This window comes from Aulonocara stuartgranti, assembly GCF_965226115.1.
Source record: "Aulonocara stuartgranti genome assembly, chromosome: 23".
Lineage (NCBI taxonomy): Eukaryota > Metazoa > Chordata > Actinopteri > Cichliformes > Cichlidae > Aulonocara > Aulonocara stuartgranti.
This window is the reverse complement of record NC_138958.1, coordinates 6,953,859-6,971,764: the sequence shown is the minus strand read 5'-3', so window position 1 is coordinate 6,971,764 and position 17,906 is coordinate 6,953,859. Positions and strand designations below refer to the sequence as shown.

The window sequence follows — 17,906 nt, the reverse complement described above, 5'->3', positions numbered from 1 at the left end:
GAGATGTTGCTCCAGGTCCGATAACAGGCAACCCACCCGCAGTAGATGTGCACGGTGTGAGGTCTCGCAGCAAGCTATCAAATACGGCGCATTTCTCGGCTTTTAAAAAAAACGCTATGCGTCGCCAGGTGTTTCATCAGATTTGAGGTGTTACCTCCTTTGACAGTATCACAGTATCAGCTTAAAGCACTTGTTGCAGGCTGCTGAGTTTGCATATTTTGCTGTGAAGTACAGCCATACTTTTGACCGCTTCGCCTTGGGCATTTTTAATCTGTAGCTCTGCTCTAAAAGAACGTACATACCTGGACCCGCCTACTATCCTCGGAAACGTAAAATGATTGGCTAGAATCTAAAGTGTATCACAGCTCAGGAAAAAAAAAAGCACCGAAATAAAGCACCGAAATGTGCGCTGCTTTTCGGTCTGGTTACTACCGTTTATGTCAGAACCGGTGCCATGATGGCACCAGACACCGGTACCCATCCCTAGTTCTGACTATTAGTCAATTCAATGAGTGCTGTCAAAAAAATCCTTTTTATGATGGCAAAGAGAAACTACCAGTCTATAGGCCTTGGCCTTGTCAAGTTAAAAGACACCGTAGAACCAGCTAATTAATTATTTAAGTGAATGTATATACACATTTCAGCCTGTACAGTGGGGCAAAAAAGTATTTAGTCAGCCACCGATTGTGCAAGTCCCCCCACTTAAAATGATGACAGAGGTCAGTAATTTGCACCAGAGGTACACTTCAACTGTGAGAGACAGAATGTGAAAAAAAAAATCCATGAATTCACATGGTAGGATTTGTAAAGAATTTATTCGTAAATTAGGGTGGAAAATAAGTATTTGGTCACCTCAAACAAGGAAAATCTCTGGCTCTCACAGACCTGTAACGTCTTCTGTAAGAAGCTTTTCTGTCCCCCACTCGTTACCTGTATGAATGGCACCTGTTTGAACTCATCATCTGTATAAAAGACACCTGTCCACAGCCTCAAACAGTCAGACTCCAAACTCCTCCATGGCCAAGACCAAAGAGCTTTCGAAGGACACCAGGAAAAGTATTGTAGACCTGCACCAGACTGGGAAGAGTGAATCTACAATAGGCAAGCAGCTTGGTGTGAAAAAATCAACTGTGGGAGCAATCATCAGAAAATGGAAGACATACAAGACCACTGATAATCTCCCTCGATCTGGGGCTCCACGCAAGATCTCATCCCGTGGGGTCAAAATGATCATGAGAACGGTGAGCAAAGATCCCAGAACCACACGGGGGGACCTGGTGAATGACCTGCAGAGAGCTGGGACCAAAGTAACAAAGGTCACCATCAGTAACACACTACAACGGCAGGGAATCAAATCCCGCAGTGCCAGACGTGTTCCGCTGCTGAAGCCAGTGCATGTCCAGGCCCGTCTGAAGTTTGCCAGAGAGCACATGGATGATACAGCAGAGGATTGGGAGAATGTCATGTGGTCAGATGAAACCAAAGTAGAACTTTTTGGTATAAACTCAACTCGTCGTGTTTGGAGGAAGAAGAATACTGAGTTGCGTCCCAAGAACACCATACCTACTGTGAAGCATGGGGGTGGAAACATCATGCTATGGGGCTGTTTTTCTGCCAAGGGGACAGGACGACTGATCCGTGTTAAGGACAGAATGAATGGGGCCATGTATCGTGAGATTTTGAGCCAAAACTTCCTTCCATCAGTGAGAACTTTGAAGATGAAACGAGGCTGGGTCTTCCAACATGACAATGATCCAAAACACACCGCCCGGGCAACAAAGGAGTGGCTCCGTAAGAAGCATTTGAAAGTCCTGGAGTGGCCTAGCCAGTCTCCAGACCTCAACCCCATAGAAAATCTGTGGCGGGAGTTGAAAGTCCGTGTTGCTCGGCGACAGCCCCAAAACATCACTGCTCTCGAGAAGATCTGCATGGAGGAATGGGCCAAAATACCAGCTACTGTGTGTGCAAACCTGGTAAAGACCTATAGTAAACGTTTGACCTCTGTTATTGCCAACAAAGGTTATGTTACAAAGTATTGAGTTGTATTTTTGTTATTGACCAAATACTTATTTTCCACCCTGATTTACGAATAAATTCTTTACAAATCCTACCATGTGGATTCATGGATTTTTTTTTTTTCCACATTCTGTCTCTCACAGTTGAAGTGTACCTCTGGTGCAAATTACTGACCTCTGTCATCATTTTAAGTGGGGGAACTTGCACAATCGGTGGCTGACTAAATACTTTTTTGCCCCACTGTATGTATGCTTTCGAACTTGTGTGTGGATTTGAGCATCCAGTTCCTTTTTAAAGTCATTAAAGACTTATGGTAAACAATCACTCCATCCTGTAAAAACAACCGCTCCAAGAAAGTAGTAATATTAAAAAAATGTAAATTACCATAGCATTCATGTCTATGGTGAGTGGAAACTTCTGATCGCAACTTTAACATGAAACAGCCCACTTGCATCCTGACCTTGCGAAACGCTCTGAGGTCCCGCCGGCTAGCTGCAGTTCCTTCACCTCCATCCAGCAGGAAGATCTTGGCCAGGCCCAGCAGGAGGAGCACGGCACACAGCACCACCATGCGCTGTTTGAGCTTCATTTCCACACTGACTGGCCCTGACCTCCTCCTTGCCTGTAGTTGTGCGTCTCCCCCACAGCGAACACCCCTCACCCTTGATGCATGGCCCCTGCAGCTCAGTCACCTTCCTGCCTGCCTGCACTGTAAGACCAACTTGTCTGAAGGACGGGAGCTTTTCTGCCTTTTCCCTGGAGCTGCAGTCTAAGCAAACAGGCAGTCACCAGCAGGGAGACAGCAGGAGAACTAGGAGAGGGAGAGATGAAAGATGTACTGTCAATAATATGTGAAGAGAAAACTGATTGATTCGCTGCCTCTCTGGCTCGGTTCCCCCCAGGGCAGAGGATGACCCAGTACTGCAGCACAGTTGAAACCTGTCCAGAATGTGCAACTACATCACGATGGCAGAGTCTGGTCTGTGGAAATGTGTGCGTACATTCAAAAGTAAGCTTTGTGCCAGCAGCAAAGCTTACTTACTGTAGCTGCTGTTGCCAGCTGGACTTTATTAAAGGTGAGGGACCAACGTTTACAACAAGGTGGTTCACATCCCTTCCTCTCCTGCACGAGGATGAGGGGATAGGGTGGTGGCGGGGTGTTGTTGTTATTGAACCTGCCTTTTCTCACTTAAGAAATGATGGACATGTCGTCCTGCTGTGGTGCAGAGGGGGTCCACTCCTGCTGCTGCTGGTGGTTGACACATTAAAGTGGCTCTGCCTTTAACGCAGAGAAGAGTTTCCTGAACCACAGTGATGTTCATCTAATCCTAAACCTTTATCTTCAGCTACACACAAACGAGGCGTTACGGATCACAGCAGTTAAATTATCCAGCTGCCACGTTCACCTGCCCGTCACTTACCTGCCTCTGTTGCTCTCGTTGTGGCTGCCGAGCCGAAGTTAATGTTACCAGGCTGTGACATAATGACAACAAACCGGCCACGAACGAGCTACATTAAAAACACCGGCTAATAAGCTCTATCGACACGGGTTTGGCCACGCAGGCATCGGCGTCTCCCATACAATTGCTCTTTCATGCAGCCACCGAGGAAACGGCTGGCGAGCACTGCCCGCATAAAAAACACCTAAAATACCAGAAAGGCACTTTTCTACCGGAGACTGCCCCCGTTATTCATTTCTGCCAGGCCACCACGGGCTCGTTCACATCCGTGACAACACAGCTAGTCGTTTAGCAAACCGCTGTACACCTTGCTGTGCGTGTTAGCTAAAGCAGCCCGCTAGTAGCACACAGTACGTCGTCTGTTGTGTTTACTGGGCACAGACCGAGCAGACTTACCTTATGCTCATACGCCGTTCACTGTAGATTACGTATCACACAGCTGTCCTTTCAGTCTTTCAAAACGAAAGTTGGTGTTAGTAAATTGGCTAGGTGCTAGAAGTCGCGGTGATTTCTCTCTCTTTTTTTTTAACCCCCCTCGGAAGCTCCCTTTCCTCCGCCCTTTTCTTCGATTCCTTCTGTGCCCTGCCGTGTCCACTTCCGAAACACTTCCTCCGTCTGCATGACAGCCAGGTAGCCACCAGGCGGCAGTGTTGCCCTGTAGGGCCCGCCCCCAGAAACTGAAACACCGTGTGTGTGCATGGGTGTTGCATATGCATAAGTAAAATGCAGATTGGCTCCTTGTATATTATTAATAACGGATAAAGATTTGTGTGGGATCAAACCTATGAGTGGAACACGACCTTTTGCTGACTTCTGAAGTGGGAGATCACACAAAAGGTTTGGGAACCACTAAAAGAAAGTCCCCAAACCTTTTTTTTTGGAGATGTGAACTAATGTTATTATAGATTGACACCATTCTTAAAAGCTATAGGGGGCATTTGTCAGGGGACCGAGTTAAGATTTTGAGAACAGTTTGGGGTCCGTATTTCAATTAGAAACTGATGAGGAAAATAGATTTGGCAGGGTACTGACAACAGCCTGCCTTTGCTTTGATGAAAATCTGAAGAAAAATATCTGTTATACAGCCATTAAAAGCTCATAGGTTTAGTGACTCCTGGTCACCTCTCCCCCCCCTTGAGCAGGTGCTTTTGTTTGACTCGCTCTCATTCTCATTTTCCATCTTGGAAAATACCTCCCTCGTGTTACTGACGGCAACATTTCTCTATATCTCTTGCATGTGTGATAAACAGGAAGACGTACGAACGGTCGCAGGTATTCAGATACCTAAAATCACAAGCAATAATGGAAAACAAATATAACACTTCATGAAAGTAGCTGAGTCAAGCCTTTTGGCACAACTTCAGCCTGCTTGCAAGGTGCAAGGGGGAGAGGCGAAACTCTCAAGGAGCCAAAACTCAACGGCAACATCCTGGATGAAGACCACAGACAAATGTGTTGTACAAGCAATAAAAGTTGCTCTTCGTGCCACAAGTGTTGCAGACTTTTTGACCTTTAAAGACAGCTGACTAACGGACGCATTTAGCCCCCAGTACCAGTAAACGTATGACGCAACACCTCCACATTCTTATTGTTTGAGCAAAAACTTTATTTTTATTATGAAAGTTGTTTTTTTTTCTTTTCTTGGAAGACAGACCACATAAAAAAAGAGATTATTTTAAATCATTTTATTGGAATAATTAGGAGGCCTGAGAAGTAAAAAAACAAAACAACCCCCCCTCCCCAAACATTTAAACTGTACCCAACAGACAAACACCTTTAACTGTTAAAAGTACAAACAAAATAGTTAATACTTTATGTATGACTAACACCTCAGTGCGTTATTAGTAATGCAAAGCCAACATCTATAGTGTAGTGGATCTGACTGTAACCTAACGATGATTAAGAAAGTGTAATAAGAATAAAAAATAACCAACACAGAGTAACTGGAGTGCTCTGATTTTGTTTTTCGATATTTTGTTAGACTTAAAAATCTAGATTGCTTTAAAAAATATATGTTGGCATCACTACTACGAAGAAGCCATACTACTAGACATTGTGCTCATCACCAGTTCCAGATTTTTTTTACTTTATTTTTTTTAAAAAGGAGAAGGGAGGAGTGGGTGGAATTGTCAAATAGCACTGTGACATGTAATACGACCAAGACTCACATTCACCTGCACAAATCTGTGCTTCATTTCACAGTCACACACAACCTTCAACAGAACGACGAGCATAAAATTGATGTGAAGTTTAAAAAAAAAACAAACCAAAAAGTGTTTATTGTTACTCAGTCACTAGGCAGCACATCACTCAGAGAGGTCATAGCACTGGCCACAGACACGATGCAGGCAGAGACGAGACACACACAGAGCTAGGTAAAGGGTGAAGGTAATTTATACATCACCCCCATCAGCTTTGACGACTTAAAATGCAGGCTGCCGTCGTTTCCATCCTCGGTAAATGCTGAATGAATGCCTGGCTGGTGCACGTGAGGCACCGGTTCACATTGAATACACTTCTCCAGCCAACCGAAAGAATAAACATCCTCCCATCGAACCCTCCATCTCGACAACGAGACCATTAAAAAGACAGATCTAGAATGAGCTTTGCCCGGAACAGTTAATGCAGGGCAAGTTGTGCATGTGCAGACAGTATGGTCAGTTTTAAGGAAACAACACAAGCTCGTAATGCAGACACAAAAATGTTCAAGCGTGGCATCAAATTTCTTCATAAAAACCAAAAAAAGATTATCTTAAAGGGAGCGTGGCTATATTACACTCTCCAAAAACAGAAGTAGTAGTGGTTGATCTTGAAATCCAACTCTAAATTAAACACCTGTTTCCATTACTTTGACCATATGCTGAAAAGAGGGAAAAAAAAAAAAACAACAACCAAAAAACATGTAAACTCAGATTACAGTGAGGAAAACCACACATAAGAAAAAAAAATGCCTGACATAATTTGGGTTGCTCTCAAAGAGATTATTGTACCCAGATTAATTAACAAAACAAAACATTCTCTATTCCGATGTCCACAGTAACATTTGTCTTTTTCTTCCACCGTTCTCATCTAACATCAGATAAAGCTAATACAAAGAAAGGAAACATTTGATGGGGTCGCTGACCATCAAGACGAGCTTTGTTTAACATCTATGCATTTTCTCCTTTTGCACAGACCACAGCTTTAATTCTTCCATAGTTGCACAAACTTATTTGACGCACTGCAAAGGACATACTGTCTGAATATGTCAGTTAAGACAGAGTAACCAGCATCTTTAGACAAACACAGGTAAATCGTCTCTCAGCCACCCATCCTGTGTCTCACATTTCATCCATTTCATTCACAGACCTCTTTTTGTCCCTTTGGCCAACCAGCAGTACTCAAACATCAGTTAGCCTCCACAGTAAGTCACTCTGGGATTTTGTTGCTTCACAAAGTCTCTCCTCAGCGCGTAGCTCCAGCAACAGCGGACACAGATGAGTTCCACTTCCTCTCTCCTTGTGAGTCACCTTTTCTTCAGAATTTCGGCACAGCACAACTCAGTATGGAGCCATTGCATGAACTGGAAGTTAGCCACACACGATTAGGTAGCTGGTTAACCCCACTGCTCAGCAGTGATGGCAGCCTCAAGGGATTGCCTAATCTGGCTTGAATTACAATGTTATTATAAAAATAGAGACGTATGCACAGGCACACATATGCGCACACATACTTTAAGTCACCGTCACATTACACAGGCCTGTTTTTGGCTCCCTCATTCATTCTTCCACAGGTTTATCCGCTACAACGTCTCCTTTAACAAAAACAACTGAAACTCAATGAACCTGACACAAGCCTGGAGAAGAAGAAAAACCCATTAGAAAGCCGTTAGTATGGAACGTGTCCACCCCATTATCCTTTATCAACAGCCCGAAACCTTCTCTGAGTTTAACACGCCCCACTAATAGATGGGACAACGGTAGGCTTCCTATTAAATAGAGTATGTGCAGTGAAGGGATTGTGAAACTGGGCATAGGATTGTGTAAACATACAGTGTAAACAGCTATTAAAAAGGAAAAATTTGATGTTTGACTATTACTGAGCAAAAAAGCACCTCACTGTTGTGTACACCACCATCACTCATGTTTTTGCAAAAACCGCAAAAGTCAGCCTGTGGCATACTGACATATACGGGATGTACAGCGGAAAATGTAAATCCCCGGTTTTTCCCAACTGAAACATACCAGTAGCTGCACGTAATTGCACTGCAGCTCTGTCTTTCATTTTATAAAGCAGTAGAAAAACGTGGTTGCAATGTCGCTTTGTACTACTTATAACCTCGGTGCTTATGCCATTTCCCAAAATTCTGAAGCTGGGCTTGGATACGAAGATGAGGGTCAAAAATGGAAAAACTAAAATTCACATGTACTTAAAAAATATTCAAAATAAATGCAAAAAAAGACATTCAAATGTAACAGAAACAAAATGTTGCTGTGCAATCATCTACTACATGGTAATACTGTGAACTGCACTGTCCAGCCCAAAAGAAGGAAAAAAACAAAAACAAAAACAAAAAAAACACAGAAAAGAACAAAACATAATAAACAAAGATTTAAAATAGACTCTGTATGGCTCCAGGTAGCTTTGAGTGTCTACTCTAAACCAGAGGAGATAAAATCATGTATCACAAGTTTCTGTTGCTCTCTTTCTTTGACTCTTTCACAGTTTCGAGTCTTTAGTGTTTTTGTGTATGCTTGTGTCTGGTGGACAAACCATCGCCTTTCTGGGCGGATGTCAGGTGGCAGCGAGCAGACAGCACTGGAGGAAAAAGAGCAACTCTCATCTACCCGACCGTGAACGCGTCTTAGCTTAGATTCTGGGATTATCGTACCTCTGTGGAAAACAGACAAGACTCCTCTGATTAAAGTGAACCTCCCACTCAGCGCAGTTATACCACCGCATACTGAACAGTAATAAAAACTAGACACATTCAGGAAGTGTAGGAATTGTTTCTGCTGGAATTGATTGCGAATAAGAGCCCTTACGTTTGCAACGATGCAATCAAATATGTTTGTTTGTGTGTGTATGTGTGCACATGGTAAATATAAATAACCATGTGACTTCGAGCCAATGCAAGTGATTGAAGTGACCAACAATTTAAAGTGTGAAACAAGTAAGTAAAAATAAGTCTAAAGTCCGGTGAGTTAGTCTGACAAAGTGTGTTTGTTTGTGTGATCGCGTATCCACCTGAATAAAAAGATGGAAAACTTGCTTTCAAGCATGGGGGGTGGATAGTTCACCCAGTGAAAAGGAGGTGGGGGGGGGGAGGGTCTGTCCTCCCCCCAAAAGACAACAACAACAACAACAAAAAAAACCAAAACAAAACCTGTCAGTCTGTCAGCAAGGAGAAGTCAAATGGCTCCAGTGAAGGTGCTGAACAGAAGACACCAAAAGCAAACGGGAGACATGAGCAGTGGTGCAGGTCCTTGTTCAGTAGTTAATAAATCCAAAACAGTCATTTTCATCCACACGGATTCGCATTCACTGTCAAATACAAACACACACACACAGGGTACTCTGGTTAAGGCAGTGGTGGCAGGTGAGGCTGCAGTGAGGCCAGGGCAAAGAATCGGAGAATCGGTGGTCAGGGTTGATGGCAGTGAAAGCTCCCATTACTGAGTCAGCACTCCTTCCCCATCATCCTCGTCTGTCTCCTCATCCCTCTCTCCTTTGCTCAGCCGCACTTCTAAAAGTCACTCAAATGACATCAGATTGGCTGGCACCTGTGAAAAAAGTCAGATTTTACAAAATGCACCTGTTAATCAGCCTCATGAATGTCTGTGTGTGCATATTCGTGTCTTCATACCTGTTGCCTATTGCTCTGACAGGCAGCACTCAGATGTTTGTACCAGAGCAAAGCATTCATTCTGTTCCCTGCCTGGTACTTGTAGGTGTTACCTAGGAAATGGAAACAAACAGAGTGAGGTGCCAGGTCTTGTAACCACCTGCTCTCTCAACAAGCTGGAAAGATGACTAAAAGCCTCACTTGACTTTGGTCTGCCCGATAAATTCAAAGCAAAGTCATGTGAAAAAATCTATGACAAAGTCAGATGATTTGTGTGTGTAAATGCACATAATTAACACCTGTGTATGAACATTAAGGATGTCAAGTATGACTAATCTGCAGGGCTTAAAGTGACAGGTTATAGCAAAAACAAATAATAAACATTTTTCCTCCACCCTTTAGAGATATGTACTAATCTGGATAATTTGGATGTCAACTGCTCGATTTTGCATAATGGCTTTGGAAAATTACTTCCTTCTCTTGAATATAATGAAGCTGGATGGCACTTGACTTACATGCACAAAAGATACATCTAAAAAACACTGCAGGTAAGTGCACTCTCAGAAATGTACAAACCTTTCTGTAAGCACTTTCAAGTGTTTAGTGCATGCAACTTTTCATGTGGGACTATTTTCTTCCAAACTACAAAACACGCTGAAAGCTTAACAGATGCAGCTCAGTCAACAAGCTGGACGGATGTAGTTTGGAAGAAAGAAAATGAGGACTGCGAGGTGAATGCCTGTGTAAATGAATTGTCCCCTTTAGCTCACAGAGAGCCTCGCTGTTCAGCAACATTGTGGATACCACCCACATGTTTGCGTGCATTGGTGCAAAATTTTGATCAAAATGACTGAAGAAAAGAAAAATTGTTACCACCTAAATTTCACAATGAGATTATGACATTTCTTATCTTAGCTTTGGATATGTTGGCAGGACATCTTGTATTCAATATGGTTAAGCAACTGTCATTACTGTATGAGTGTTATCTGATTATTTAGATTCCTTCAAGTTAAATTTATAGTCATTCACTGCATGAAAGTGAGCAAGAATAACAGATAAAGACTCAGAAAGAAGAACTAGGCCCCTCATGAAAACGACAATAAAATTGACAAAAACAAACAGCTTAACAAATTTTGGTCTGGTTTTTCGCCTTCTGTATGGTGAGCATGAAGAGATGCCAAAAATAATAACTGACAAGCTTCAGCTTCAATTTAAACCTCCTGACCCACTTTACAATTTTAATGCATCCTTTTCACACACGGACTGTTCCTTGTATTAATCATTTCCTCTTTGCTTTCTCCCTCTCACGTGTTCAAGTCTCACCATGCTCAGAGTCGGTCAGCAAGAAGACGTCAGGGTGCTCAGGATCGTCAGCCATCATAGCCATCAGACCGACCACACACACGATCTTGCTGGACGTGGACTTGAACTGGTAAGAAGCAAAGCCAAAACATAATCAACCTTCTCTGTTTACACGCGGAAGAATTATTAACACAAGCATTGTGTGTATGTGTGTGAACTCCCAGCATTGCATTTGCACTCCACAAGGTTCTCATTAGCCTGAGTGACACACAGGACTGCGAGTGATGTCACTGGCCTCATTATTCAATGAGTGCTACCATCTGTCCGTCTGTACCCCCGCTGCACCACGGTCCAAAAAAACTTCCTTGCACACTCAAACTCACACTCCCTGCATTTCCTTCTGCTTCTCTGCCTCTTTTGAACTTCTATAAAGTTTCAGTAAATGCTCTCAACCAACTGATGCTATACACCAAAACAAACACACACTCACACACCCCAAGCCTACTTGTTTTTGAATAATGTCGTGTCGACATGACATGAAAAATTTACAGCTCTTTGTTTTCGTTTCCCCTTTCCCCTCCCTGTGCATACCAAGTACAAAGCACATGAAAAAGAATCATTAAGTGTTTTTTTCAGACTTTCAGACTAAAGTTTTTAAGACTGAGTAAGTAATGGCTATCATATGTCGTCTCCTTATAAAACAGAGTGTTTTGGGGTCGTTTGCTACGCCGACTCACTTCTATCAACACCTGCAGTTCGTACAGTGGACATCTAAGACGTTTGGACGTCTCAGTGTCGTTACATTACGTTCCATCTGTTGTCCTCACCTGCTCGAAGAAAACACCACCTCTATAGCACCTGTTGCAAAAACGCTGCCCATGCATGCGTCACCAGAGTGTTAAAGAGTGTGTATGTGTGTGCGCTTGTGTGTCTTACATGTTTTCTCTCAGTGGCCTTCAAGGATTTGGCAGGGTAGTAGTAGAGTTGGGTTCCACACAGAGCAACCCAGTATTTGGTCCAAGATGCCACCTAGAGGCACAAATTGAAATCTGATCACACACTCTGATTCAACCGCATTAAGTCAATGAAAAACTACATAGAGTGACACTAACATGGTAACAGACTCTATATTAAAGCCACAGGCACGAAAGCAAATGACACTTATCATCTTTTACAATGTAATCTGATGCTTGCCATTCACACGGACTTAAACTAAGAAGCTAAAAAACTCTTATAAACTAATCACACCTCCAAAATGGCAACAACCTCTGCTAGCTGGACAATACACAGGAATGGCTCAAGAAAAACGATACAGAGCCAAAGGCACTGACCCAACCAAGTCTCCAGATCCCAAATACTGGGAATGGACATTAGACTCGTGGAAATCTGTTTGGCCCAAGAGGTTACGATTTTAGACTTTTGGGTCCAGCTGTTAAGCTTTTTCTGAGATGCGGAGAAGGGGGAATGGATGGCATTTCCATGTGTGGTTCCCACTGTGAAGAACTGATGAGCAGCTTTGATGGTGTTGATAGGTGGGTTGGGGGCTTTTCTGGTGAGTCAAAACATACCTTTGGGCTTTGTAAGGGTTACATTCACCCACGAATGCCAAACTGGGATGAGATGGACTACAAAAGGAAAAGCAGCTGACAAGTGCTCAGCATATGTGGGAACTCCTTGAACAAGCATTTCAGGTGATGACCTCATGACGCTGGTAAAGATGTTGCCAATATTGTGCAACGCTGTTATCAAAGCTAACAGAACCTTAAAATATAAAACATATTTGAATAAAAAAAAAAAAATCCTTTGTGCTTGTGAAAGACTCAACATGCAATCTAAGGAGCTTGTTCTGCAAACTACAAAAAGACTTAAAATTAATAGAAACGAAATAAGGAGAAAACGCATGAAAGAAAATGGGATCAAGTGAAGCCATTAATTAACACGGCAGGTGTGGAGCGCCAGACTTTAAACCATCATCACTACGTATGACAGTCTTTAGTTATTTTAAGTTCATATAAAGCTCCACATTTATTTCCAGCAGAAACATAAGGGGGTAATCTTAGTGTCACAGGGTCGGGAGGGTGAGGTTAATGAGAAAACATGTGGAACAGACAGAGAAAGATATTCTGCAGGTTAAGAAGCCTCTGAGGTCCCATCTGTGATTGACAGTATATATGTCCCATGTGCTCCTGCTTAGGAGTACATGAAGGTATGGGCAGCACATGAAGGCACGTGCGCGTCTGCTTATCTAGACAAATGTGTGAGTGTGTATTCTCACAGTTGGTTTCTTGCCCTCCTTGAGCACAGTCTTTCGCCTTAACACTCCTTGCACTGTGACTGCTCCAGGGTACAAGTGAACTGCAAGTTCCTCTGACTCAGCTGAGCTGCAATGGGACAAAGACAAACATTACCCCTTAAATATAAAAACATGCATACAAGAAAAAGAACATGCATATTTCCATGCACACCATATAGATTTAGAGATAAACTAATAGTACAGCCAGATGCAATCTGCAAAGCTACCTTTACCCCTGCTTTCTGCCTAAGTAGCCCCCATTTTGTTTTGACAAAAATGAATTTCAAAGATATAAATCTCAACACTGCTATCACAAAAAAGAAGAGCAAAGACGGGAAAAGCGGTGTGCAGATTGTGTCTGTCTGGAGGATCAGAGTAGGAAGCTCAGTGCAGGAGTGTAGCGAAGCCTGCTTTTGGGGGGGGGGGGGGGACAGAGAGAGAGACAGAGAGAGAGAGAATCCCTAACCGCAAGAGATGCCTAATATGCAATGTCCATGACAACTGGACTTTAATGCTCCTGAATAGTCTGCTTCTCTTGACTATAGGAATGAGGATTTAACAGTTTCTTTCCAGCGACAGCACTGTGACTTTGGAAATTTGCTTTTACCTCCAAGCTGTGAAATACTTTGGAAACTAATCACAAAAAGAAGTCTATTTTGACTATAATCTCAGGATCTGGAAAGATGATATCTGAAGCATATGATAATATAGATTTTTTTTAAAGGTTTTAATAAGGTGCAGTAAGATTCATCCTCAGACTTCTTGTCTGTTAAGTCAACGCTTGTAGCTTTAGCTGGCTGACGTGCAGACTCCAATACCTTGACTTCAACCTCAATAAGTCTGAGAATGAGACAGGCATGCAAGAAATTCGAGAAGGCAGCAAAAGATAAAGAACCATAAGAATCCTTTTCCCTTCACCAGATATGTGATTTCACCAGCACATACACTCTTATTTCAAACTACAAGATTACCCCAGCAGTACACACACTAAGCACCAGCACACAGCAGCCCCTGGCAGGGACTCAAGGGTGGAAAGTGAGGGCAAGAGAGGCTTTGGCTCAGATCAAGTTTGTTCCGGTCGAGATGGGTGTACCTGCTGGGCCTCAAGACGCCTTTGTAGGGGATGCGGGCCACACGGGTCACTGGGCCCAGAGAGTGATAGAACCGAGTCCTGTTCAGAATAGCATAAGATAGGATAGGACAAAATAGGGGGCACGGGATACTGTTAAGGCTGTGTGGCTCTCTTTTTCCCCCACTGTTTTTTTTTTTTTTGCCTTATTTAAATAGCATGGATTAGGGAAAGATGAGGAGCAGTTATTTGGTTAGAGGAGTTATCGATGGATGTGTTTTTTGGGTTACTCAAAACTTTAAAAAAAGGAACAGTGCTTTAAAAGAGGTTAAGATGATTTTCAAGCAAGTAGATTCTTCAGCTGAGCATTTTTTCCTCATAGTTTTGCTCCAGACACAGGTTGGCACGGGGGCTGCTAGACTTAAATGTTAAAGCAGTTAATACATTTCAGGCTGCTGGAGAAGCAGAAGCACCTTTACATCTTTGCTAAAGGCAAAGCGCAGCAGTGGACGGATGAGGCATGACTGCCATGGCTGCAAGGCTAAAAGCATGGCGCGTGTGAGAGGGTTTCAATGGCAGATTGTTTTGCATAAATGTGCCTTGAAGCCAGAGCTTTAAAATTTAGATGATCACATCCAGGCTGGGGATTTTTTTTTTTTTACTTCAATCTGATTTTTGCACGTGGTTATGATGAAAAAACAGTGAAGACATGGATGCATTAGCTTTACCTCTCAAAAGCTGGCCAAGACATCTCTTCGCTGAGCTCCGAGCCCTCACTGCTCCCTGTATACATATAAAAAACATCATAAAAACATCCACTGAACATAAAAACTCTACTTCATAACTGTAGAGGTGTAAGTTTTACCAAGTGAAATGCCACTGGACAGAGTCGAGCTCTCTGCTTGTCCCCTGGTAGGACTGTGGCTTTCCATCACGCTGTCATCCAACAGATGGCGAGAGCCAGCATTGGGAAATGTAGCACTTTTAAACTCTACTGTATTTGTCTTATGGATAAAGCTGTGGAGACACAACAAAGCAGACAGAGTAGCACCAGTGTGTATGTGTGTGTGTGTATATTTTTTAAACTATAGGACATACATATGAAAATTATTTCTTATAAAAGATTAACAATAGAAACTGACTTGTAGCCCAGACTGTGGCACTTCCTGTGTCCGTAGGGCAGAAGGTTCCTGGGGGATGGAGGTGTTGCTGGGACTTTGGTTCCGTCTGGTGCTACCGCACATTTACGTCCACAGAGAGGAGATGCTGACGCTTCCTGACCTGTAAACAGAGTAAAACCACAACAGAAGAATAGAGATGTCATGTTTATGGTGTGTACAGAAAAAAAACAAGTTCATTCTTTATTATTCTTATTATTTTAAAGAACTTTTAAATTCCACTTTAAGTGAAAAATGTAGGACATTGAAATGCACAGTGACATCGAAAACAATCTTTGCGAATAAAGACATTAATGACAGTATAACAGGATCAATCAATTAAAACATGTTACTTTTTAACAACATTGGACAAATGTGTCATTTAATTTGAAAATAAAACAAAAACGATAATTTTTGTTATAACTGATATACTAATGTGCAAATTTGAAACTACTTGGACATTCAGTTCAGATTAAGTGAGACTAAACTCACCGACAAGATCCTCTTTGGAGGCGTTGGCTCGTGGTGTGCTGGTGCCTGGCTCAATCTTCTGTGACAATCTAAAGAAAAAAAATGCAGCATAAATCAATTGAAAAAAATCAATTTCAGTACCCTACAATACTCTTCTGTAAATTCATCATGATGAAAAGAAACAAGCAAGCAGTACAATTAACAGCAAAAACATCTCTCTTTATCACCTTGGCAAGAAATCATAACTATAATGCAAAAGCTTTGTTTGTTTGCTTCTTACTTGTAATTGTCATCCTCCACAAACTTCTGCAACTCCTCAATATACCTGACTGAGTTGAGATACTTCTGTATATGAGGCAACACTGGTATATCTGAGAAAGAGAAGATACAGGCAGACATGAAATTAAAAACACATGTGTACATGTGAGCCTGTGTAACACAAGCTGCCAGCATACTTTACGTTGGCTAGAATAAGGGTCTGGAAAAAGAATAACATTAGTACTTTAAACCAAACACAGCTCCAGAGCAGCAGCTGCCTGAGTGTAGCTAGGAAATAGCTGTGTCTTAGTTTTAAGTACTTAAATGACCAACACCTATTTGAAACATCTGCATATTTTTAAAGAACATGAAAAACAACCGTTTTCCAGTAAACTGTGGTTGTGTGCTGGAGGACTTTTAAACCCACTCTATGTAGAATCTTCCTCGAAGGGTATTAGCCAATTTTAAGCAAATATTTGTACTAATTCAAATGACTCACTTCCTGCTCCACTTTTAGTGAATAACAGTTTGAATAAAGCCTTATGGTGGGATTTTTGGTGCTGCAAATGTGCCGGTCCACATACGAGTTTCTGGTTGGACAGGGTTTTCACCTATCCCAGACACGCTCGGGGATGGGAATTCAGACTGCGTATCGCTTAAAGTTGATGACGTAAGCGTGTGCCGAATGTTAATTGGTTGAAAAGAGGGCTGGAGAGAGGGAACAATCAGTTTCACTTCAGCTCTTCGTACGTTATAACTTTTGTGCTTTCTGCGGCTGGCTGATGGACCAACAACAGCACAAGCAAGAGTGGCATGTACCAGACACTTTGTACACTGCCTCCATCTGACAACGGTGCCCTCTGCAGGCAGACGAACAGTCACCGGATGGGACAAACCCTACCCATGCCGGACAAGTCTTGCTTTATTTATCCAACGCTGGTTTTTGATGCAACCACCCCAAATGTAACCACAGTGAAAAACAATCTGCAAACATACACATAAATATACATACTACACCAGCATAGGCATGTATCTGTTGAAGTCTCACCGTAGGTACAGGATCTCTGCAGGTCCGATATGATTCTGAGAATGTTATTCATCAGGTTTGATCTCTGTTCGTTCTCCAGTATGCTGCCCGTGGAGGGGTAGGCTGAATCTATATATGTCAGATCAGAAAGGTACATTCCTAAAAAGGGAGGAAAAAGCAGATAGAAAGAGATGTCTGTTAAATTAAGAGAATTAGAGCACAACTCCCTCATGCACTCATCCTTCAGCGATCCAAGAGCCCCCTGCAAGCCAAACGAGGACAGCGTCCATCTGTTGGAGGTGTTATTTTAACCCTCAGTGGAGAACACAGGGAGTTTTCCTGACCGAACGCAGAGCTCAGCTCATTAGAAAGCAAACATGTAGACACAAACAAGGCTGGACACTGCAACAGAGCCAGATTTCCTTGGGTGCATGATGCAAGTGTCATGCAGCTGTGGGGTTCTTGGAGTCACATTCAGCTGGTAATTGCACACTGCTTGTTTGATATGGCAAAAACAGACAGGAATAAAAACCCTGCAAAACCTAATTTGCATATACTTTGCTCAAGCTTCAAAAATACTTTTTCCCTCTGATTTTTTTTCCCCAGTGGATCTGAACAAGTGCTCCGAGTAGATCTTCTCTTTAGCCTTTCCAAATCATGGCCATCTCTCTCCCACCAAACTCTCAGTGCCTATTTCTGGCTGAGATTCTTACTCTCATTAAATAAATATTAACATTAAAAGACAAACCCAGAAGCAGCTTGCCATCAATCTGAAGAGAGTTATTAACAAGTTGAACTGATGGTGCGCATTTCCTTACAGTCCCCTCTTCTTTTCATTTTTCTTGCAGAATGTTTTTTTTTTTTGGACACGCCAGGGTCGAGATTGGGTGCAGATGTAAGAAAACTTATCACACAGCAGACTGCATGACACCCACAACCCTCCCCTCCATGGAAAATGGTGTAATACACACAGCACTGCTGACAGAGACCCTAAACACACAACGGCAGGAGGAGATCCAACAGATAAAG

At 42.6% G+C, this 17,906-nt stretch overlaps 2 protein-coding genes across 5 annotated transcripts in view; both read right to left on the bottom strand.

Annotated features, from left to right (window-relative positions):
* fam20b (FAM20B glycosaminoglycan xylosylkinase) overlaps positions 1-4,111 on the bottom strand; it is a 43,870-nt gene extending 39,759 nt beyond the window's left edge. Inside the window, exons 1-2 of one of the 2 annotated variants that reach the window (XM_082523744.1) lie at positions 3,873-4,108; positions 2,477-2,827 (exon numbers count right to left, since the gene is read on the bottom strand). In XM_082523744.1, the coding sequence (XP_082379870.1) occupies positions 2,477-2,605 (129 nt within the window). In that variant the 5' untranslated portion in view covers positions 2,606-2,827; positions 3,873-4,108. Of the gene's footprint in view, positions 1-2,476; positions 2,828-3,872 lie in introns of both variants that reach the window. The other variant, XM_082523745.1, reaches the window with a different exon arrangement.
* Positions 4,112-5,146: 1,035 nt separating this feature from the next.
* ralgps2 (Ral GEF with PH domain and SH3 binding motif 2) overlaps positions 5,147-17,906 on the bottom strand; it is a 73,007-nt gene continuing 60,247 nt past the window's right edge. For 2 of the 3 annotated variants that reach the window (XM_082523737.1, XM_082523738.1), the window contains exons 10-21: positions 16,899-17,036; positions 15,873-15,963; positions 15,614-15,681; positions 15,107-15,245; positions 14,830-14,981; positions 14,693-14,747; positions 13,989-14,066; positions 12,878-12,983; positions 11,539-11,631; positions 10,624-10,729; positions 9,322-9,413; positions 5,147-9,238 (exon numbers count right to left, since the gene is read on the bottom strand). In XM_082523737.1, the coding sequence (XP_082379863.1) occupies positions 9,209-9,238; positions 9,322-9,413; positions 10,624-10,729; positions 11,539-11,631; positions 12,878-12,983; positions 13,989-14,066; positions 14,693-14,747; positions 14,830-14,981; positions 15,107-15,245; positions 15,614-15,681; positions 15,873-15,963; positions 16,899-17,036 (1,148 nt within the window). In that variant the 3' untranslated portion in view covers positions 5,147-9,208. The remainder of the gene's footprint in view (positions 9,239-9,321; positions 9,414-10,623; positions 10,730-11,538; positions 11,632-12,877; positions 12,984-13,988; positions 14,067-14,692; positions 14,748-14,829; positions 14,982-15,106; positions 15,246-15,613; positions 15,682-15,872; positions 15,964-16,898; positions 17,037-17,906) is intronic. The other variant, XM_082523739.1, reaches the window with a different exon arrangement.